Genomic DNA, 21,746 nt, shown 5'->3' with positions numbered 1-21,746 from the left:
CTAATTTCTTTTTCTTCACCATTTCACAGGGAGAAGATCTGTTCTTACTGTGGATCTTAGCAACACTTGCTTTTTTATTAAATTGAGATTTCAAAGGAGTAATTTTATAGCTTCCAAACTGGCCCATCTAAATTGCCAACCTCATTCCTCTTGTGCTTTGGGGCCAGCCATTAAGTAAAACAGGGGTTAAATGCAAGCACTATGATATTATGGTAGTCAGTATGATGACTGAGATAGCTACTAAGCAACTAATGGACAGGTAGTGTATAGAGGATGAAGTGGGTACGCTGGACAAAGGGATAAATGTGCAGAATAGAGCAGGATGGCACTATATCTTATCACACTACTAAGAATGGTGGGCAATTATAATTTATGAGTTACTGGTTTTAGGAAGTTTAACTTTTTCAGACTGTAGTTGACCATGGATAACAAACTGCAGAAAGCAAAACTGTAACGAAAGGGGGATTCCTGTATTGCATGATGGAACTGCTAGTGAAAGAGCTGAAGGAGATAAATGCCCTTCCTTCGCTATAGTACTTATAAGCAGGATGCACATGGGTGCTTAGTTGCCCAGGTCAGTCTTGGTATATGCTTACTGTTTCCTATTCATTAAAAAAATCCCAGTTTAGGTAAGTTTTAGCCCTCCTCTGGGAGCCTTCATATCATACTGTCTTTTGGTTTTTTATGACAGGATAAGGTTGAGACCACTTGTAAGATTTATACAACTTCTCTTCCCCCATGTCAATCCATTCCCCACGCTCTAAAGGCTAAATGAAAACTAGAATTTAAGAAAATTTGAGACGGGGGAAATGTTTATGCTTAAGTCCAGGCTAAATATCCATGCATTTTATTCCATTCATAATTCATCAGACACAAAATCTACGTAAGAATCTAATTATTACCAAAATTTGTTTTGCTTATACAGTCATTATAGCTATGGTGAACTGTAGGAATTCTGGAATGTGAATCATAGAAAAAAGAATTTCTATCACAACATATAATGAAAATAATGGTCTTTTACTGTTCGAACTTAGATCCAAGATAGGTCTCCTATTGTCACAAATGGGTATGTACCAACTAAGGAATAAAAAGCTCCCTTTGAGGTACTAGTTATATGTAATGCCTAGTTCTAATGTCATTTTTCTATTATTATTTTCATTGAAACTAAGTTCTCTACCTTCATTTCAACCAGTTTGTTACAAACATTTATTTTCAGAAGTCCAATTTACATACCAAAATTCATGAATAAGTAGTTTATCCTATCTTCCAAAGAAGAGTTTAAAATAAGCATTCAATGAGCATTATTTCAAAAAATTGTATAGAAAATATAAAAGCTAGGTTTTTAAACGCTTATACTAACAATATGAAAATAAAATATACTGGCAGTACCTTATGCATGAAAACTTACAATTTTGTTCACATATCAAACAGTAAATTACTGGATTTAACCTGAACTTGAGAGGTATCAATCTAAAAGTATGGGTGGTTATTTATTTCTATGTTATCTAAGCTTGAAAACCCTTTTCTTTAGTTCTAATACTACAATGAGTTCCAATTCTTTCTTTGCAATTCCTTTCTTTTTCTTTCTTTATAATTCCATCATACCACTGCTACCATCACATCACAGCAATAACAGCCACTTATGGACCTTGATGGTCTCTAGTAAAAGATTCCCTTGTTCAGCTATTTTACCTAACATACAAATCAAATATGTCCAAATTAAGTGTCCAAGATTTTCTTCAATCTGTATCCATCCTTTCTGATACATTCTTCAACTAGCCTATCACATGAATACTAAGCTGAAGCAGATCTAAACAACATTCTCTCAAAGACCTTAATACAGTGCCTGGAAGATAACAGATATCAAAAATATTTAAAAGATTAATAATTAAAAGGCTTCATGTTTTTTTTGTTACCTAGCTATGGCTATTGTTTTGTTTTTTTTTTTTAGCTATGGCTATTGTAATGACAGAGTTTCATGGTATTCACAGAGAAACGTCCTTACTATTTTCTTAATGATATAATAAATATTAATTACTTTTAGAAAAACCCATGACAAAACAAATGAGTTCAAAGCAATTAAATCAGACCTTTGGATTTCTCTTTTCTTTAGCAAAATAGTAGCAAACTCTGGTTATATCCAATAGAGGGATCAGAGAAAAAAACAGTATTCTTAATTTTATCAAAATTTAATTACTAACCTGTTGAGGAGTAATGGTATCTCTATAACTTGGTAAGATTTTTAGAGTGACACTTCCACTAATATTTTTCAGTAATTCTTGCAATTCCTTAGGATTGTTTCCAACTTCATGGCCATTGACTTCTTTAATGATATCACCAACATGAAGTAAACCTTGTCGGTCTATCATTCCTCCATGAAGGATTCGGGCAATTACCAGATCATTATTTTCAACCCTAAATGTTACACCCTATAGGAAACAATAATTACTTATTTTATTAAGAAGAAACATATAAATATTCATGAATATATAATAAAATATTCTAAAACTAGTTAAGGGCATTGTTCTTACTTTTCCCATGTTCTTTCCTATTTTAATATTTTAATCCCATCAAATATGTGCAACTGTGACAACATATAATACTCCATCAAAATTGGCTTTCATAGTAAGGTTAACCCTTAAAAAGAAACACACTAGTATCTGGTCTATATTCCACAAGATAAAAGGAAGCTCAAGGAAGCAAGCAAAGGTATTTGTTTATTTTGATGGACTTTTATCTTTTACCTAGCTTTCCAATGTTTCCATTTAACTTTCATAGAATCCACAAATACTTAATTTTAGCAGGGGACAGCAACCTTCACTATCTTCTAGGGCCCTACTATGGCTTCAGTTTTTAGTATAATTCTGTGTTTTGATATCACCATTGGCAAGTAACCTAAATTCAGTTTTTCAAAAGATTAGAATAGAGTAGTTATCTTTTGAATTTTTTTGCTACTCATTGGTCTATTTCTAGCTTCTAATTTAGGTTAAATTTTCATTTTGGTTTTGCTTCATAAAATAAATTAAGTTGATAGAACATCAGTATGTATTTCAATATGGGGTAAAACGACTGATAAATCACACATGAACACAATGTTCACACTAATACAGTATGAAAAAAAAAAAAACTATTACACTAGTGACTAAGCCACAAATGATGTTATATTTTAGATTTAAGAAGGCATTGATTTATCTACTCACCAATGGTTCCCCAGCTCTTTTGTGAATACCAAGAATACGAATGGCATCTACCGGTAATAACTGATTATTGATAGAATTATTCATTTCTGGGCTTGATGGAGGTGACTCGTAACACTTTGATGCCACAATATCGTGTGCTTCCAAGAGTGACTAGAAGTCAAAACACCATGTGGTTATTAGCTACTGATGGAATAAGTTACTAAAAATAATTTGTTAGTTCATTATCCCAGCAGAGTGCTAAGAATTTCCAATGCACACATTATCAAATTCCCAAACATGAATCAAATCAAACATAGAATCTTTTAAAAAGTATAAAAATATATAGTTTAATTTATTATCCCCATGCAATATTCTTGCTTTAGATTTGAACAGATAGAATTCAGCCATACTTTTTTAATGCGGCATGCTCACTAGAAATCAAACCCAAGTTTCCAAGTCTAGGCACAGAAGGCACTGAATTTCACTACCATCGGTGTCGTCCTCAACATGTAGACTTATCATTAATCTCTATTTACTAGGCATCCTGAAAATACAAATGACAAGGACCCCAATTTTTACCCTTCCATTGCTAAATTAGTAATATGATATCCTTTTTACATGTATAAAATGTCTCATAAAGATGTCCAATAGAAAAAAAATTAGCATCTTATATGAATCATGAGAAATTTTATATCACCAATTAAATTTTAGTCTATATAAGACATATTTTTGATGGGAAAAATGAGTCAGTAAGAATGCTGGATGTAATGTAGTTTTTAACCTCTATTTTTATTACGTATGTCCTGTCCTCACAGGCGGTTTTATCCAGCTTTCCAGGAACTTCTTGGTTTTTATTTTATATATTTTTTTTATATTTAATTTTTTTCATTCCTTGTCCTAAGAGTAAGGTACACTGTAACTGTACAGACTCATCATAAAGCTAAGTATACAATAATCTGAGTGAATAGAATATAAGCTAAAAAAAAACCCCAGGAAAATAAAATATCGAAAGAAGGGAACAAATAGCAAGTATAAGACAAAGAATCTTAATATTGGCTTTTTGGCAGTTCCTAGTGATTCTATGAAATAATTTATAAGAAACTAGAGAAAAAATTCACAAAGAAAAAGAAACTCACAAATCCATATGTAAGGATTCTTCAAAGTTATTCAAAGCTCCAACCTGTGCTGTTTCGTTTTTTAATCCTATCTTTTCTTTTTAGGCAGTTCTCATTCCCATGACTTGAACCATTACTTAAATGTTACTAACTCCCAGTTTTACATGTCTGGTTCAAAACTCTCATGAGCTTCAGATTCATAACTAAAACTGTCCATAACTGGATAAAGTCATGACAGTTTGAAAACTAAGAGTAATTGTACAGAACTGAAACAATGAATTAATGAAAATTTCCCAAGTCTACATTTCTATTTAAATCACAGAAGGGCTGAAAAATTCATTTATCACAACTTTTTTGGTACCCTGGATTGAGCCCAGGGCCTTCTCAGTGAGCTACATTCCCAGTCCCCCCACCCTTTTTTTATTTTGAGCTAAGGTCTTGTTAAGACAATAGGAAGTTGTCTAGCCTGGGAATGAATTTGGCACCCCTTTGCTTCAGCTTCCCAGAGTGCTGACATCACTGTTGTGTACCACTACACCTAGCATTTAAACAACTCTTTACTTTTAAAACTGGTAAACAGAATTATTTCCCAGCTTTTTCAGTTGGAAATGCACTACAAAACAACAAGGTAGCTGATGAGAAGCTCTACATTTAAGAGGAATACTAGCTAATAAATGTAGAATGAGAAAATTGGGAAAGTGTCATATTGCAAACTTTAATGAAAAATATTGATTTAGGCATGGATTATTAATTTGTGTTCATCAAAAGGTAAATGAATGGTGGACAGGTAATAGCATTTTATCATGTCAGAATAACAACACATTAGGTTACTTCTTGGTAAAGAGTACTTCCTAGAAAAGTTCAAAGAAAAGATGAGACTGTCATCACCTTTAATCTAGGGAATAATCTCTGCATCAACAGTGGCAGAGCAACCAGGTAGTATAAATTTTCTGATTTAGTCAAATATATGCTGCATTATGTCATTTAAGATGCACTCCAGCTCCAAATAATGAACTTGAATCATCATTACAGGAAATAGAAGAGATAACAACACAGCAGGAAACAACCACAGGAATCCACAAAGTGGGCCTGGACAATGGGCTGGTCTCTTCAATAGGTCAACATCATATAAAGGGGGAGAGTAGGCTTTCCAGGGCACTCAACCAAATGCCACACATAGACCTGGGAGGAAATTCATATTAACAATAACGCCCTGCCTCTAAAGTTTCCACTTGTCCTCTGGATAGTGCCTGAATAATTTAGTGTATCTTATAAAGGAGTCAATCAGCTGACTCTTGAAGAAAGAGTGTTTTTGACATGTATCCATGTTTTTGTACATAAGACACTGGTTTATGTAGGAAACACCTCACCATTAATCTTTATGTTCTGCAATACCATTTTTGGAGATACATATTTGCATGAGAAAAAGCAGACAGGTATTACATTTGGTTTTCAGGGCTAACATTTGTAGTGCAAAAAAGGTGACTCTTTACAGTAGCATGCTTCTATCTTAGCAACATTCTCTCCCATTAAAATGCAAGTTTCTCCCAGTAGAGATACAGGGCTGGCTATATTTCTGGGAGTTCTATTCTTTTCAGTTACTTTATTTCCCTAACATTCCCCAGTATCATATTACCTTAATTGCTACAGGTTAAAAAGGAATTTTCTGTCCTTCCTCTGAAATGGGTTCCTGTTTATGAAACTCATGCACAGGGCAATGACTAAACTGTACTTCTTTTGGTCCAATATCTGTGGAACACAGTATGTTATGTACATTTCCACCCTTGGACAGCTTTATTGTTGTTCCACAGTCACTGCAGCACCCCAATCTTCAGAAGCACAGCTAAAGAATATTCCTTACTGGGCCCAAGCAGGACTGCGAAGCAGAATGATAGCAAAGAAGAAAGAAATCCATTCTTGTAGTGAGGAAATGCTGCTATAATGTGCTCTGACAGTTCATCAAGGTTACGGTTTTCTTTAATTGCACAAAGGAAAATCCACGGTGATGTAACTTTTGTAATGGACACTGTACATATATGCAGCATGTAAGTATGTATAGTTATGTTTGATAGTTTACATATTTTCAGCTTATCAGGATATTCACATACTTAAGATGGAAGTTACATACTTATATAAGCCAGTGGTGGCAAATCTATGGCCCATGCATTATTGTGTCTTTCTTTCTTTTCTTTTCTTTCTTTCTTTTTTGAGACAGGGTCTCATTTTATAGCTCAAGCTGGCCTTGGACTCACTATGTAGTTGTGGTGATTCTCCTGCCTCAGCCTTCTAAGTGCTGGGACTATGCTCCACCATGCCCGACTTTTTTTTTTTTTTTTTTTTTTTTTAAGACAAAAGATGTCAATATATGAGTTGCTTTTTCTAAACTAAAACCTCAGCATTCAGGTTTAATTACAGTGCCAGCACTTTGTGATAAATAAGTAGGTTTTGGGTTACAGTTTGGCACTTTATTCTAAAAGGTTCCCCATGACTGGTATTAACCATGGCCCCAAATAATCTTCAAAAGAAAAACCACCTTAAACTGGAATGTAATTACTAAATGAGAATGCTGTGGAACACAGGGGACCAGGGAGAAGAGCAACAGGAGGTTACCTGGAAGTGAGGTTCTTTGAGTATACCAACCAGTTCTGCCACATTTTCATCCACATTTATTAGAGGAGTGATATCTTCAAGAATTTCATTGACTAATTCCAAGTTATTGTCACTGACAGCTTCTAATTTTGAATCTTCAAGCCTCTCATGAGCCTAAAAAGACAACAGTATATTAAAGTAATAGTAACTACTTCTTTTACCCTAGACCAGTTTATTTATTCATTTACTTCTTTTTCATAGTTTTAGAAGATATTACTTAGAGGTATAAGTCACCTAAACTAGACAACATTTCAGTCTGAGGAAATATAGAAAGTTTATAGCAAATATATCGTGCAATGTAATGAACTTTGGCTTCTATTTCTATCATGTCATGAAAAGCTCTTTTTTTTTTTTTTTGAAAAGCTCATTTTTGTAACTATCCCTAAAAAAACTGAACAGCTCAGATACTTACTAAAAACCATACTCCATTTCCAACCACCAGCAGGATTTCCTAGTGACCTTCTAGTTGAGGCTTGAACTCTAGATGCTAGTGTTTATGTTTTACTACATGACTAAGCATAACAAAAACATAACCAAGGCAAAGAATAATAACAATTATATATTAATATGACAGTTATATATGTTAACATTTTAAAAAATGATAAAAAACACTTTGGAAATTCCAGAATCTGAAAGATTCTATTTCTCAAGTCTGGAAATCATTGAATGTAATTCAGTGGTAGAGCGCTTGCCTAGCATGCATAAGGCCCTGAGTTTGATTCCCGTCACTGTAGAAAGAAGTCAGAGCATAGAGCAGTTAAGTCAAGCTTTAGAGCAGGTGGTTCTTGAGCTCGACTCTAATCGACCTCATGGGAATGACTCTTCCTGAAATATCACCATCTTTTCCACAGAATATATACTGTGAATCATTGTCACAGCAAATTAGTAAACTCAATTATCCTCTCTCTCTCACAGCAGGAATAAAGCAGAGTTTTAAATCTGAATTGAAAATGAACATTAAAAAGATTGAACTTTTAAGTATTCTTTGCTTTTCTGATAAATGTCTGCTGTTTGATTTTGAAGACTGAAAAATGACAACTATTAAGATTTCATTCATAAAGTATATGATGATAAATCTTATATTTATATTTTATGTCAAGCAGTAAAAGTAGTAACTAAATTTTAACAGATTTCTGTAAAAATCTGCATATTATATCTACCACCAGAGTGGATTCTTTACAGTCCAAATACAAAATTCTAAATTTTAAAAAGACCATCTTTTTGTTTGAATGCACTTTTTCTAGATGATTCATAAGAGTAAAATAACTTTTTTTTTCTCTCTTTTTTTTTTGTTTTTAAATACAGGGCCTTGCTCTGTTGCCCAGGCTGGTCTCAAACTCACAATCCTGCCTCAGCCTCCAGTGTAACTGGGATTACAAGCATTCACAACATTCAATCCTCTTATGGTAATATACGAAGAAAGCTTTTAAGAAGGAAGAAAGAACCTTAACATTTATTGAGGGCTTTCCTTTTTTGGTGCGAATGTACTTGCTATGTATTCTCTATGTGCATGTATGTATGTGTGTATACTCAGAAGAGGGAGATATGCTTATCATTTTCACGGATGAAGGTATTGATACAAAAAAGTGAAGTGATTGCTCAAGTTCATACTGCTGATTAATGGCAGAGACAGTGTAGTTAATATTAAGATTTGAGCTCTTATCTACTAAAACATTTGACTTTATCACTAAAGAATTGCTCTAAAATCATCTCGCAGTTAATAATTCAATCCAACATATAACACATTATTCTCACTTAAAAGTGTGAGATACAGTTTCACTGGCTGCTAGTCTAGTTGTTGCTTCTTAGCATGACTCTTCCAGAGAATGTGAAATTATTTTTGTTCCTTCATATTCTACCCATAGTTATTTGATATTCCTATAGTTTAGAAAAATCTTTTTTGATGTTCACTTCTTTCCCCTAAGAAAGAGCTATAGTAGAACATCTGTTTCTTTAGGAAGCAGATTATGACTGGATGAAGCTACAGAAACCTGACCACAAAACTGTGTTATGTCTATACAATGGATTTTATGTTAACTTTACAAAGAGTAAAGATGCTCTAGTTACTGATACAGAAACTTATCCCAAAAATCAAGGTCTAGAACAGGTGGTATAAACCCATAATCTATATCATAGTATTTACTAGTGAAAAGCTTTTCCACTCAGTTCAATGTTTGTTCTAAAGTTTCCAGCCAGGGCAATTAGACAGAGAACAAAGAGGCATCCATATTGGAAAATGCTAAAGTTATCTTCAGCAGTAGATGATATGATCCCATATTTAGCAAATCCTAAGGATTTTCCAATGCTAACATGTAGAAACACAATTATGTATACATTATATCCTCAAACCTTGTTGAATTTATTTATTGGTTCTAGTAGTATCTTCATGGACTTCTTTGGATTTTGTTTTATAAATTATGCTACAATGTGAAATGGTATGAAGTAGTTAAAAAATAAAATTAAGATATTTTATGTACAATAGCATCAAAAAAATACAATACTCAGGAGTAAATTTAACAAAAAACTCTAAAAGTTACACTCTGAAAACTATAAAGCACTGTTGAAAGAGATGTAAGACAATTTAAATAAATGGAAAATTTCCATGTTTGTGGACACTGTTACGATGGCAGTACTCCCTAGAGGATCTACAAAGTCAATTTAATACTATTGGCATCACAGATGACTTCTTTGTGCAAACTGACAAAGTAATTCTAAAATCCTTATGTAGTTGCAAAGCACCAGACTAGCCAAAACAATGCTGCAAAAGAGCAAATAAGAATGATGCATACTGATTTCAAAACATGCTAATGGCAACAGTTATCAAGACAGTGTACATCTGCCACAAGAAGAGCCAAAAAAAAAAAAAAAAGTTCAATGGATAGAGTTGAGAGGCCAAAATTAAACCTATACATCAGTAATAAACTTACATGCTAGACAAGGGTAACAAAACTATTCAACAGGGAAAAGAATAGGCACATATAAAAGAGAAAAACTGGAACTTTAGTTCATACCATTTTTTAAAAAAACCTCTCAAAATGATGTAAGTTAAAACTATAAAGCTCTTAGGAAATATAGGGGTAAATTTTCCTTTACGATTTGACACACACTTCTTATACATGACATCAAAATAACAAGTAATAAACTATTAGGGTGGCTGGGGATTTAGCTCAGCGGCACAGTGCATGCCTGGCAAGGTCAAGGTCGCGAGTTCAATTTCCGGTACTGGAAAAAAAAAAAAAACAACAAAAAAATAAATAAATAAAAACAAAACAAACCTATTAGGTAAGATTTCATCTTAAAAGCTTTGGCATTTCAAAAGATACTAAAAAGAAAGTTGAAAGATAAATGAGAGAAAATATTTATAAATCCTTTATCTGACAAGGAAGTTGTGTCAAGAATATATTATTTAAAACTCCGTAATAAAAACAAAAGTAACACAACTTTAAAAGGCGCAAAGTAGGGCCAAGGACATAGCTCAGGGACACAAGTGCCTGCCTGGTAAGTTGCAAAGTCCTGAGTTTGATTCCCAGTACTAAGAAAAAAGGGCAAAGTAGCTGAGTAGATAGTTCTCCAAAGAATATACACCAATGGTCAAAAAGCACATGAAAAGATGCTCAATACTATTAGTATGAGGGAAATGCAAATCAAAATCAAAATGACAAAGAAATGCCACTCCACAACCATTAGACTAGTTAGAATAAAAAGTCAGGTAAGTGTGGGAGAGGATGCAGAGAAATCAGAATGGTTGTAGAGTGCTGTTTGTAATAGTACTCAAACTCTTGTGAGTTTCACCTTCAGAAGACCTATTGAGTTTTCACAGTGGAAACTAGAAGAAAACCCTTTCATACTTGTAGGAAGAAGAAAGGAAAATTAGCTACTTTTGAATATATTCAGATAACTTGGTCTTTTTTAACAAGGTTTACCTCAAGGGAAACTATTTTTTCAGAGCCAAACCAGCCCCAGGGAAGGGATATATCCAACTCTATTACCATCTAGGATTCTTGTGCCACCTAAGCTGTGAGAAAACTGAAGATTCAAACCTAATTATAGGACTACAGAACAATCATTTTCCCTTATACTTTATCACATCACAGGGCTACGGTATAGTAACAGAAATACAGCTGAAATAACTGCACATCTCAGACTTTATTTAATAAGAAGTCTCTAGGGAAATCCAATGACACAAGAAACAAACAAAAAAATGATACCAGGAGAAATTTTAGCTTTTGACATTTACAGCTACAGCAACATAAGCACAGCCCAACTTGTAGGTAGAAAGACATAAACCTCACACTGAAAGCTTTTTTACTTCAGGTCTTTTTACTCAGCATATCAAGTCCAGTTTTCAACAAAAATATTAAAACAAACAGTATCAAAATTCAACAAAAATATCAAAACAAGTAGTGTGAAAACAGCACACATCAAAACCAAACTCAGACACAGTAGCATGTTGCATTATCAAGCTGTGAATATAAACCAACTATGACTAACATGCTAAGGGATTTTATACAAAAAGTAGAAATCATAAAGAATAGACAAGTAATTAAAGAGAGGTGAAAAACCAAGGAAAAAAAATCAAATGTAAATGACAGAAATAAGAAACACTAACCAAAATGAAAAATGTCAATAAGCTCATAATGGACACAGCTAAAAAAACAAATCAGTATACTTGAAGATATAGCAATAGAAACCCCTAAAACTGAAATGCAAAGAGAAAAAAAAATAAAAAAGCACAGACTAATCAAGAATTGTGAGACAATGACAAAAGACCTACATTAACAGAGGTGTAATGATAATAGTAGAAGGATAAGAAAAACAAAAAACAAAAGAAACGTGCAGCAAAAGTAACTGAGAATTTTCTAAAATCAATGACAAAACTAACACTGTTCAAGATAAACACTAAAAAATATAAAAATAGGCATATCATATTCAGACTCCAGAAAACCAAAGACAAAGATAAAACCTTGAAAGAGGCTAGAGGGAGATTTAAAAAAAAAAGTTCTTGGAAGAGCAAGGATAAAAATTCAATTGGACTTCTCTTCAGAAACCATGCAAAAAGAGAGTACAATATTTAAATTACTGAAAGAAAAAAACCCCACCAACCTAGAATTTGCTGTCCAGTGGAATTATCCTTCAAAAGTGAAGGAGAAAGACTTTTTAGTGTAAACAAAAATTGAGAGAATTTGTCACTAGAACACCTGCCTTTCAAAAGATATTAAATGAAGTTCTTCAAAAGGAAAGAACACAATACCGGTTCAAAATTCAGGTAAAGAAGAGCAGTAGAGAAAAAGTAAGGTTAAAAGAAAGTATTTTTCTTAACTGATTTTAATAGGTAACTGTTCAAAATAATATCACAAATGTATTTGGTAATTATAGTTATGGATAAAAAAATACAGCACCCTTATTATAAGGGACAGGAGGAATTGGAAATATTCTGTAATAAGGTAGTTGCATCACCCATGAAGTAGCATAGTGTTATGTGAAAATAGATCTAGATGAACTATAAAGGTACACTGCAAAATCAAAAGGCAGTGCCCTAGAAACGTTTCAAAAAGTAAGTATAAATGCTAGGTATGGTGGCACATACCTATAATCTCAGCAGCTCAGCAAGCAAAAGTAAGAAGCTCCCATGTCTGAGTTCAGCCTGGGCAAGTGAGTGAGACCCTGTCTTAAAAAAAAAAATTATAAAAAGTGGTGGGCGGAGGCACTGTAGACCAATGGTAGAGCACTTGCCTACCACGTATGAGGCATTGGGTCCAATCTCCATTACCACAGGAAAAAAATTAGAATTGATATGACAAGATAAAGAGAAAAAAGCCAAGTATGGTGGCACATGCCTATAATCCTAGCTTACTCTGGGAGGCTGAGGCAAGACGACCACAAAAATAGAAAAGGCTTTGTGATGTATCAGGACGATGACTGCATTGAAGAGAGGTGCAGTGCAGAGGAAGGAAATCATACAACATGCTCCATTAAAAATGAGAAGGTAAGAAAATAGAGATCAAAGACAGAATGAGGGCAACAAATAGAAAACAGTAATGACATGACAGATATTAATCAAGTAATTCAATAATCACTTTAAACAGCAATGTTCTAAATACACTAATTAGGAATAACTGTCAGAATAAATAGGAAAACAAGATCCAAGTATATGTTGTCTACAAGATACTTTTAAAATATAGATTCAGGTAAATTAAAAGTAAAGTATGGAGAGAGACAGAACACATTAATATCAATCAATAGAAAACTGGAGAAGCTGTATTAGTTGTGGGCAGAGCAGACTTCAAAACAAAATTATCAGGAAGAAAGACAGGCATTTCTTAAGGATAAAAGGGTCAGTTCTCCAAGAAGACACAAGAATCTGTAAAGGGCATGTGCTCTAAACTACACATCAAAATATATGAAGCAAAATCTGACACACTGGAAGAAGAACTAGATTAATCTATTACTGTAACTGGAAGTTTCAATGCCTTTAATCCACAACTGACAGGCCTGGCAGGTAGAAAATCAGTAAGGATAGACTTGAACTAGATAATGCCATCAATCAATAGGATCTAACCAATGTCTACAGAATACTTCATCTAATAACAGAATATGTATTCCTTTCCAACTCACACAGAACATTTATCAAGACAAAATGAGTTTTTAATGCACTTTAGCAAATTTATAGTAAAAATCATATAAAGTATGCTCTCAGACTATAACAAGACTAAACCAGAAAGATAGCTGGAAAATTCCAAAACAGTTGGAAATTCAATAACTCATTTCTAAATAACACATCGATCAAAGAATTAGGACATTATAAAGTATTCTGAACTAAGTAAAAAGGGAAACATTTTATCTAAATTAGTGGGATGCAGCAAAAGTAGTGTTTATGGGGAAATTAATAGCAGTGATTGCAAATATTAGAAAAAATCTAAAAACCAGCAATCTAAATATTCACTTTAGGAAACTCAAAAAGAACAGTAAATTAAATCCAAAGTAGACAAAAAGAAATAATTAGAGTAGAAATCAACGAAACTGAAAATAAAGAATCAATAGAGAAGAATCAATGAAAGTAAAACTTGGTTCTTTAAAAATATCAGTAAAACTGACAAACGCCTTACAAGCTCAACTAAGAAAAAAGGACTAAGAAAGAAGTTTACTGACATTAAAAATTAAATAGGAACCATCACCAATGCCAAGGACAGCAACAACTTTATATTCATAAATTTGATAATGTAGATGAAATGGACTAATTCCTTCAAAGATACCTTCCACCAAACCACACAAAAGAAGATATAGATAATATCAATAGTTCTTTCTGTTAAATCAAATCAATAATTAATAGATTCTCAAAATGCAAAGCACCAGGTCCAGATGGGTTCACTAGTGAATTCTACCCAATATTTAAGGATGAAATTAGACCAATTCTCTACAATCTCTCCCATAAGAAAGAGAGGAAATATTTCCATAGTCTATAAGCCAGCATTATTCCAAAATCAAAATCAGAAAAGGCATTATATGAATGTACGAAACAGAGTAAACCCTAATGTGAACTACAGACTTCAGTTGATGAACTTTTCATTTTACAGAAAATTGAGCAGAAAGTATAGAGATAATGGGAACCCATGCATTACCTCCTCTCCACCCCATACTTCGTTTACCATAGTAGTCACATCTTATAAAATCCATAATATACATAGGGTTTGCCCTATATCTTGTCCAGTTCCATGGGTTTTGACAAAGGTATGCCACAAATGCAAACACAATAATTCCACTGCCCTAAAAATTTACTCTATTCATTCCTGTCTCACAAAACCCTGGCCAAGTACTAAGTTTTTAAAATTATCCCTATAAGGCTAGGGATGTAGCTAGCTCACACAGTGGCACATCCCCTGCCTGGTAAGCACAAGGTCCTGAGTTCCAAGTACCAAAAAAAAAAACTGTCTCCATAGCTTCTTATTTTTAAAGAATGTCATACAATTGGAAGATACAGATGAAGCCTTATTGGACTGGTCTCGTTCATTTAACAATAAGTATTTGAGGTTATTCCAACTCCTCTAACAGCTACATAGCACATTTCTTTTTATCACCAAATAATATCCCCCTATATACATACATCTCAATAATATCAATTTGTTTATCTATTCACCTACTGAAGGATATCTTGGTTGCTTCAAGTTGTTGCAATTATGAATACAGCTGATACAAATATTATGTGTAGTGATCTAAGTGGATTTAAATTATCAACTCATTTGGACAAATACCAAAGAACACAATTGCTGGACTGTATGGTAAGCCTGTTTAGCTTTTTAAGAAACTGCTAGATTGTCTTCCAAAGTAGTTGCAACATTATGAATTACTATCACCAAAAAATAGGCAGCTTCCTTTCTACAATAATATGTTTTTCAAATATTTTATCCCAGTCTGTAGTAAGGCTTTTTGTTAATGGCATGTTTCTAATTTTGATAAAATGTTTGATACAAAATTGTTTTAAGTGTTTGATCCATCTTACATGTCTATATTTGATTATCTAAGTAACCACTTTGAAGATATCAATATGTAATACAATAACCATTGTTAATTTCCTACCACCTTGTCTGAAATTCTGCATTGCTTGTACTGTTTTTGTGCTAGTTTCTAAATGTATGTGTTTGTTAATATGTTCTCATTCTTTTATCCTTAAAATTAAAAAATTTAATAACATTAATTTATCAAATATTTCATTATATTTCATACCTTTTATGTTTTATCTAACAAATCTCACGTGAGGCAATGCAGGTTATATTGTCTGATTTAGTCATTCTAAAAATGTACAGCTATTTTAAAATGTGTTGTACACAAAAAATATATACAATTCTTTTTTGACAATTAAAAAAAAGGCTTTGTCTAACCCAGTCACAAAATCTTTTTTGATATGTATTCTTTTAGAAATTTTGATACTTTTAGATCAATGGGCAATTTTGAGTTAATTTTTCCATGTAGTGTAAAGAAAAGGATAATTTCATTTTTTTGCCTATGAATATTCAGTTGTATCAACATTTAGTGAAAAGACCATCATCATTGAATTATCAATACGTTATTAAAAATCAGTTAGCCATTTATAGATTGATCTTTTTCTGGAATCTCTGTGTTCATTACTGTAGGGTTGGTATGAACCCTTGAAATCAGGGTGTGGAAGACCTCAGATTTAGTTTGTTTTCAAACTTGCTTTATTACTCTAGGTCCCTTGTGAATTTTAGAATATTTTACCGATTTCTTGAAATTTTGAACAGATCATGCTGAATCTATAGATCAGTGTAGGGAGGACTGACACCTTAAGAGAGTACTACAATCCCTTCATTTTTATATGATCTATGTCTGTACATGAATTTATGCCTTCATTAATTTCAATAATGTTTTTGCTTTCTGTGTATGGCTTTTTGTTAGAAAATTTATCCTTATTTAAATGATAATTCTCAAATTTCATTGTTAATATACAGAAATGCAATTGATTTATATGGATGATCTTGTATCATTAACTTTTATAAGCTCACATATTCTAATTTACAAGTTCTAGAAGAGTTTTTTAAGGGTAGATTCTTAAGGATTTTCAATATAGATGATGTCATCCTTGAATAAAGATGGTTTTTTTCCCTTTCCAATTTGTATGTCTTTTATTTATCTTTTTAGCTGTTACCCTTTTTGCACTAGCTATGAACTCCAGTGTCAAGCTGAACAGAGATAATGAAAGTGAACACCCTCACCTGCCTCTGTTCTTTAGGAAACCATTCTATCTTCCACCATGAATTATAATATTAATTGTGAGGATTTTAAACAAACATCATTTATCAGGTTGATGGAGTTTTCCTTTATTTCAAGTTTGCTGAGTTTTTTTTTTTTTTAAATCAGGAACAGATGTCCAGCTTTATGGAATTCTTTTCCTGAAAGTATTAACAAGATCAAATTTTTTAAAAATCATGTCTGTTAAAATGGTAACATATATTGGTTAGTTTTGAAATAGTTCAGCAATCTTTTTTTTTTTCCCCCCCAAAGAAAACATACTTGGGTAATGAGGTATTTGTTTTTGTATGCTGGTATATTTGATTTGCTAATATTTTCTTAACTTTAAATCTATGTTCACTGGGGACACTGTTCTGTAGTTTTCTTTTCTTAAGTATCTTTAGCTACTTTTAATAACCAGGGTAATACTAGCTTCATAAGACAACACAGAAAATGTCACTTCCTTCTTTTTCTTGAAGAAATCATATAAAATTAGTATTATTTCTTCCTTAAATATTTAATATGGAATTTATTGACAGGGTCCTCCTTTATTCCTATGATTTCTTTATACACTGTACTTAAGTAGTGATGCTTTTTTGTTGTCGAGATGCTGCTTGAATATTAAATATTGCTGAGTGACTCTGGTTTTTTTATTTCATTTTTAATCAACAAGCTTATGATTGTAGCTTACCTGCTCAAAAAGTTATTCAAACATTTCAACTACTAATAATGAAACAGATGATCCTCTGAAATGCCATAATCAGTGGCACTAAACCAATTTTTATCCAAAGAAATTGTTAATAATGAATACACATACACTCAAATATCCTGTGTTGTAAATTTGAGCACAGAATTTAGACAGAATACCTGCCCTAACCATTTTCTCTGTCATTTACTAGAAAAGTGACCTTGGGAAAATCATTTATTTATTTTAAATCTTAGTTTTAAATTCATAAAGTTGTCACACAGATAAAACAGTATAAAAACATTCACAAATGATAAGCATGTCATACAATGCCTTACAAACATTATTATAGTTTATAAATCTATAGACTAAAAGCCACAAAATAAATATAAAGGAACAGGGATATAACTGATTCATGGACAATAAAAACTAAGAATCAACAGCAGGACATCAATGGAAGTGTGAAGACTGTTTTTAAAGTACCAGTATGAACCCAGAGTAAGCCAGTTAGTATAGGGATAATTAGCTCTTACTTCTAAAGAATGTGCATCATTACCTCATCCTTACTAATGGAAACTTTGTAAAAGGTGTAATTTTTCAGAAGTCTTCGAAGAAAACAAAGTAAGAGACTAGCTAAAAAAAGAAAGAGAACCACAAAGGAGGGTAAAATCAACATTCTACGAGTGCTAAAACATAAAGAACGACAAAAAGGCTATATGAAGGCAAGGTAAGAGAGAGTATGTGACACAGGTTCTTGGAAGTAAGAATCATTTGGGACAAGTCTATAGCACGAGATAGCATGATTATGAAGTAGGTGATACACTAAGCTTCAGGATATTTCTAAAGGTTAGTATGAGGAAAAAGTATAAATGCAATGAAAGTGGACCAAATAATGCTTGTAAATGTGTATCTACAAATGAGAAGAGATGGCTCAAGAATTGACTATGGAAACAGATTTCAAATACCAGAGTTACTCAAGAATAAACAAAATTTCAAAAAAGTAGTACATAAATTAAGAATTTAAATGAAAAATGGTATAGTTATAATTTAAAATAAGAAAATCAATAATTTGCTGCTGAAAACAGATATAAGAGCACAATCTTAACAGTGCTACTATGATTTCTCTAAACCTTAACGGTATTAGTGCACAAACTAAGAATCATATCAATCCATATTTAAAGATAGAAGAGAAAGAGCAACACTACCAGGGATACAGCTCAGTGGCACAAGTGTCTGCCTGGCAAGCTCAAGGTCCTGAGTTCGATTCCCAGTACCGCCCCCCCCTTAAAAAAAAGAGCAACACTGGCCTCATATTTGTATATCCTGTATTAAGTTTTCATTATGTGATAAGTGCTATTATTTGCTAACTATTATTTGTTAACTATTGCTAGGTATACTAACCACATTCTAAAACAGCAATACTGTTTTACTTCTGTAAAAACACATTTTCAAAATAATTCGATGATTATAGTGATAAGCCAATATACCTTAGCAAGTGATTTCACAATAGGATTTTCCATAATTCCCTTGAGGAAGATTAGATCTATTTCTTCTGCTCCTGTAGATGAGGGCAGCTCTGTAAGGTTTTCCAAGACTTGCTGCATGGCTGCTGAGATAAAAATAACATTAAAAAAACAAAACTTAAATTTTAAGCCATTATGAAGTAAGATTATAAAATAATGCAGGTAAAAAAATATTAACAACAATTTTTGAAACACCACATTAGACTATATCTTATACATACTTGTATTTGCAGTGTTTTTCAAATTTGAAAACACTACTCAAGAAAAAAGTAGAACACCCAAATAGTCTTATAAAAAGTAAAAAAGATTTAGACAGTAATCAAAAAATTTCCCACAAACCCACAACCTGGCTTCATAGGTAAATTCTACCAAACATCTGAATAATAATTAAAACCAAATACTTCACAAAATCTTCCAAAAAACACCACAGAAGAGAATACCTCCCCATTCAATCTATAAAATCTACAACTCTCATACTAAACCCAAAGACATCGCAGTAAAATTATAACTAACATCCCTTATGAACACAGATGCAAAATTCTTTCAACAAAATACTAGCAAAATGAATCCAGCAACATATAAAAAGGGTTGAACACAAATTAAGTACAATTTATCCAAAGAATGTAAGATTGGTTAAACAAATGGACTGGTTTAATCAATAAAAATTCCAGATTTACAGAACAAAGAACAAAAATAAATGACATCTTGGTAGAAATACAGGGAAGAGTTTGTCAAAATCCAAAAACTCTTTCATGATATAAAAAAAATTTACCGAAGTAGGAATAGAAGAGTGCCTTTTTCAACTTGATAAAGGCACTTACAAAAAATTCTGAAGCTAATATCATAACTAATGGCAAAAGTCTAGACTAGAGCTTTGATGGTGAACTTACCACATACTCCTACTTAGTACGTGTAAATGACTTGAGGTGAACAGGAGTATAAAGTGCTCAAAGCAAGTTTAAGTGGACAGGAAACAATAGAATCAATTTTCAAAAATATTTTTGCCCCGTGTCTATCAAAGTACTTAGCTTTATTCATGATTAGTTATTTTTCTTTGCTTTAGCTTTCTAGATTTGTTTGTATTTCTATCTTTTGTTGTGGGAAATTTCAAACACACACAAAAGGAAACAGTATAATTAACCTAACAATTATCAGAGCCAATAAAGTAGCAACTCATGGCCAGTCTTGTTTCATGCCCCTATATACTGTACTTTCCTCTTTATGCAACTTAAAACAAATTCCATATATCTTATCTTGGTGTGTATGTTTACATATATGACATACATATGATCAGATGCTTTAATATAACCAAAATACTTTTATCACACCTAAAAGTTAATAATTCTTTAATGTTATCAAATATCTAGTGTTCAGCTTTCCAGTTGTACTGAAGATCTCTTTAAAAAGTCTTCTATATTGACCCTTGAAGGGCATAATTATTATTTTTATAGTGCTTAGTAAACTGGACAGAAAAGTGATGGAGACTGTGAAAGGTACCAACACTTGGCTACTTTGAAGATTGTCATAAATTGTTACTAATTCTTAACCTTATGGAATTTAATTAAAACACTGACAAATTTGTCAATATTCTATTTCCTGGAAAGAAATTTTGAATATCATGAAGTTGTAATCATTCTTAACTAATTTGTACATTTTGGTTCATTTCTAATTAAAATGCAAGACATAGTTTTTTTCTAACTACATTACTCTAAAAGCACATAAAAAGAGAAAAATGTGAAAAAATTTTAACAAAGGATAATGGCAAATGGGCCTAGTCCCAATTTACTAAAAGAGAGGTACTACAAAGTTCTTCACCAAAATTATGGAGAACAGAGTCTCTAAACTATTACTTTTTCTTTTCTTTTTTTTTTTTTTTTACAAGAATTTCCTCTTTTGCTTTTTTAAAACATAGAAACCAATTTTCCCCCACCATCACAGACAAGACTTTCATAATTTAAAAAAGAAGAGCTATGAGAAAATTAGCACTAACATAAATCTATAATAATTACTCAGAGATGGATAACCACAAGACAATTCTAGGGATGTAGAAACTTCATATATGAAAAAAGTAGCTTTTTGCAGTGGGAGCCTTGCAAATTTGAGCAAATGCCAGAGAAGCAGAGAAGTGTCCTAGGGTACTTTAGATTTCAAGAAGGAAAATCTCAAAACTTGAAGGAAAGTCACCTGCTAGCTCTACTCTTCCAAAAATCACAAAACAACATACCCTTTAGTCAGAGCCTAGATTCAATGCTATATCAATGGGACTGATACAGAAAATTAATATACTTAAACTAGACACCTATTACAAATATAAACAAACCAAAAATCACCAAACATTTAGGAAAATGAATGACCACCATGAATGAAATTCACCAAATTCAACAAGCAGAAGCACTAATACCCAAAGAACTACTAAAGGGGCCCAGGGTAGAGAAAGAAAATATTATAATGTACAGGAAGATAAAGCTGAAGAATCCTCTCACTTTTAACAAAGGGCAAAAGAGGCCTGCTGGGGATGTTGCTCAGTGGTAGAGTGTTTGCCTGCCATACACAAAGTTTGAATTCCCAGCATCACCAAAAACAAAACAAAACAAAACAAAACCCATAATCCGCCAAAAAACCACCTGTGGGTAGAGGGGTTTACAAAGAGAATGAAAGTACGAAAAAACTCCTACAAATCCAAGTTCAAACATTACAAAATAATAAGAAATCCAGAAATACAAAGAAATTAATAAAAAGGAAAACAAATGAGTGAATCAAAACTACAAATAAATGATAGATTTAATCATCACATTTACTGGAGAAATGTCAGAAACTTTACTAATAAAAGTCATGAACTACACAAGAATGC

General features: G+C 32.5%; 1 protein-coding gene across 6 annotated transcripts in view; it reads right to left on the bottom strand.

The window, feature by feature from the left end:
* The window catches only part of Mpp6 (membrane protein, palmitoylated 6 (MAGUK p55 subfamily member 6)), a 104,431-nt gene that overhangs the window by 33,743 nt on the left and 48,942 nt on the right, over positions 1-21,746 (bottom strand). For 4 of the 6 annotated variants that reach the window (XM_013510596.1, XM_013510597.1, XM_013510594.1 and 1 more), the window contains 4 exons: positions 18,860-18,981; positions 6,905-7,057; positions 3,201-3,350; positions 2,202-2,429 (listed from right to left, as the gene is read on the bottom strand). In XM_013510596.1, coding sequence (XP_013366050.1) covers positions 2,202-2,429; positions 3,201-3,350; positions 6,905-7,057; positions 18,860-18,976 — 648 coding nt within the window. In that variant the 5' untranslated portion in view covers positions 18,977-18,981. The remainder of the gene's footprint in view (positions 1-2,201; positions 2,430-3,200; positions 3,351-6,904; positions 7,058-18,859; positions 18,982-21,746) is intronic. The other 2 variants (XM_013510598.1, XM_013510595.1) reach the window with 1 other exon arrangement.

The sequence above is a fragment of the Chinchilla lanigera genome, unplaced genomic scaffold, assembly GCF_000276665.1.
Source record: "Chinchilla lanigera isolate Chin_1 unplaced genomic scaffold, ChiLan1.0 scaffold00009, whole genome shotgun sequence".
Taxonomy (NCBI): domain Eukaryota; kingdom Metazoa; phylum Chordata; class Mammalia; order Rodentia; family Chinchillidae; genus Chinchilla; species Chinchilla lanigera.
This window is presented reverse-complemented; position numbering and strand designations above follow the sequence as displayed.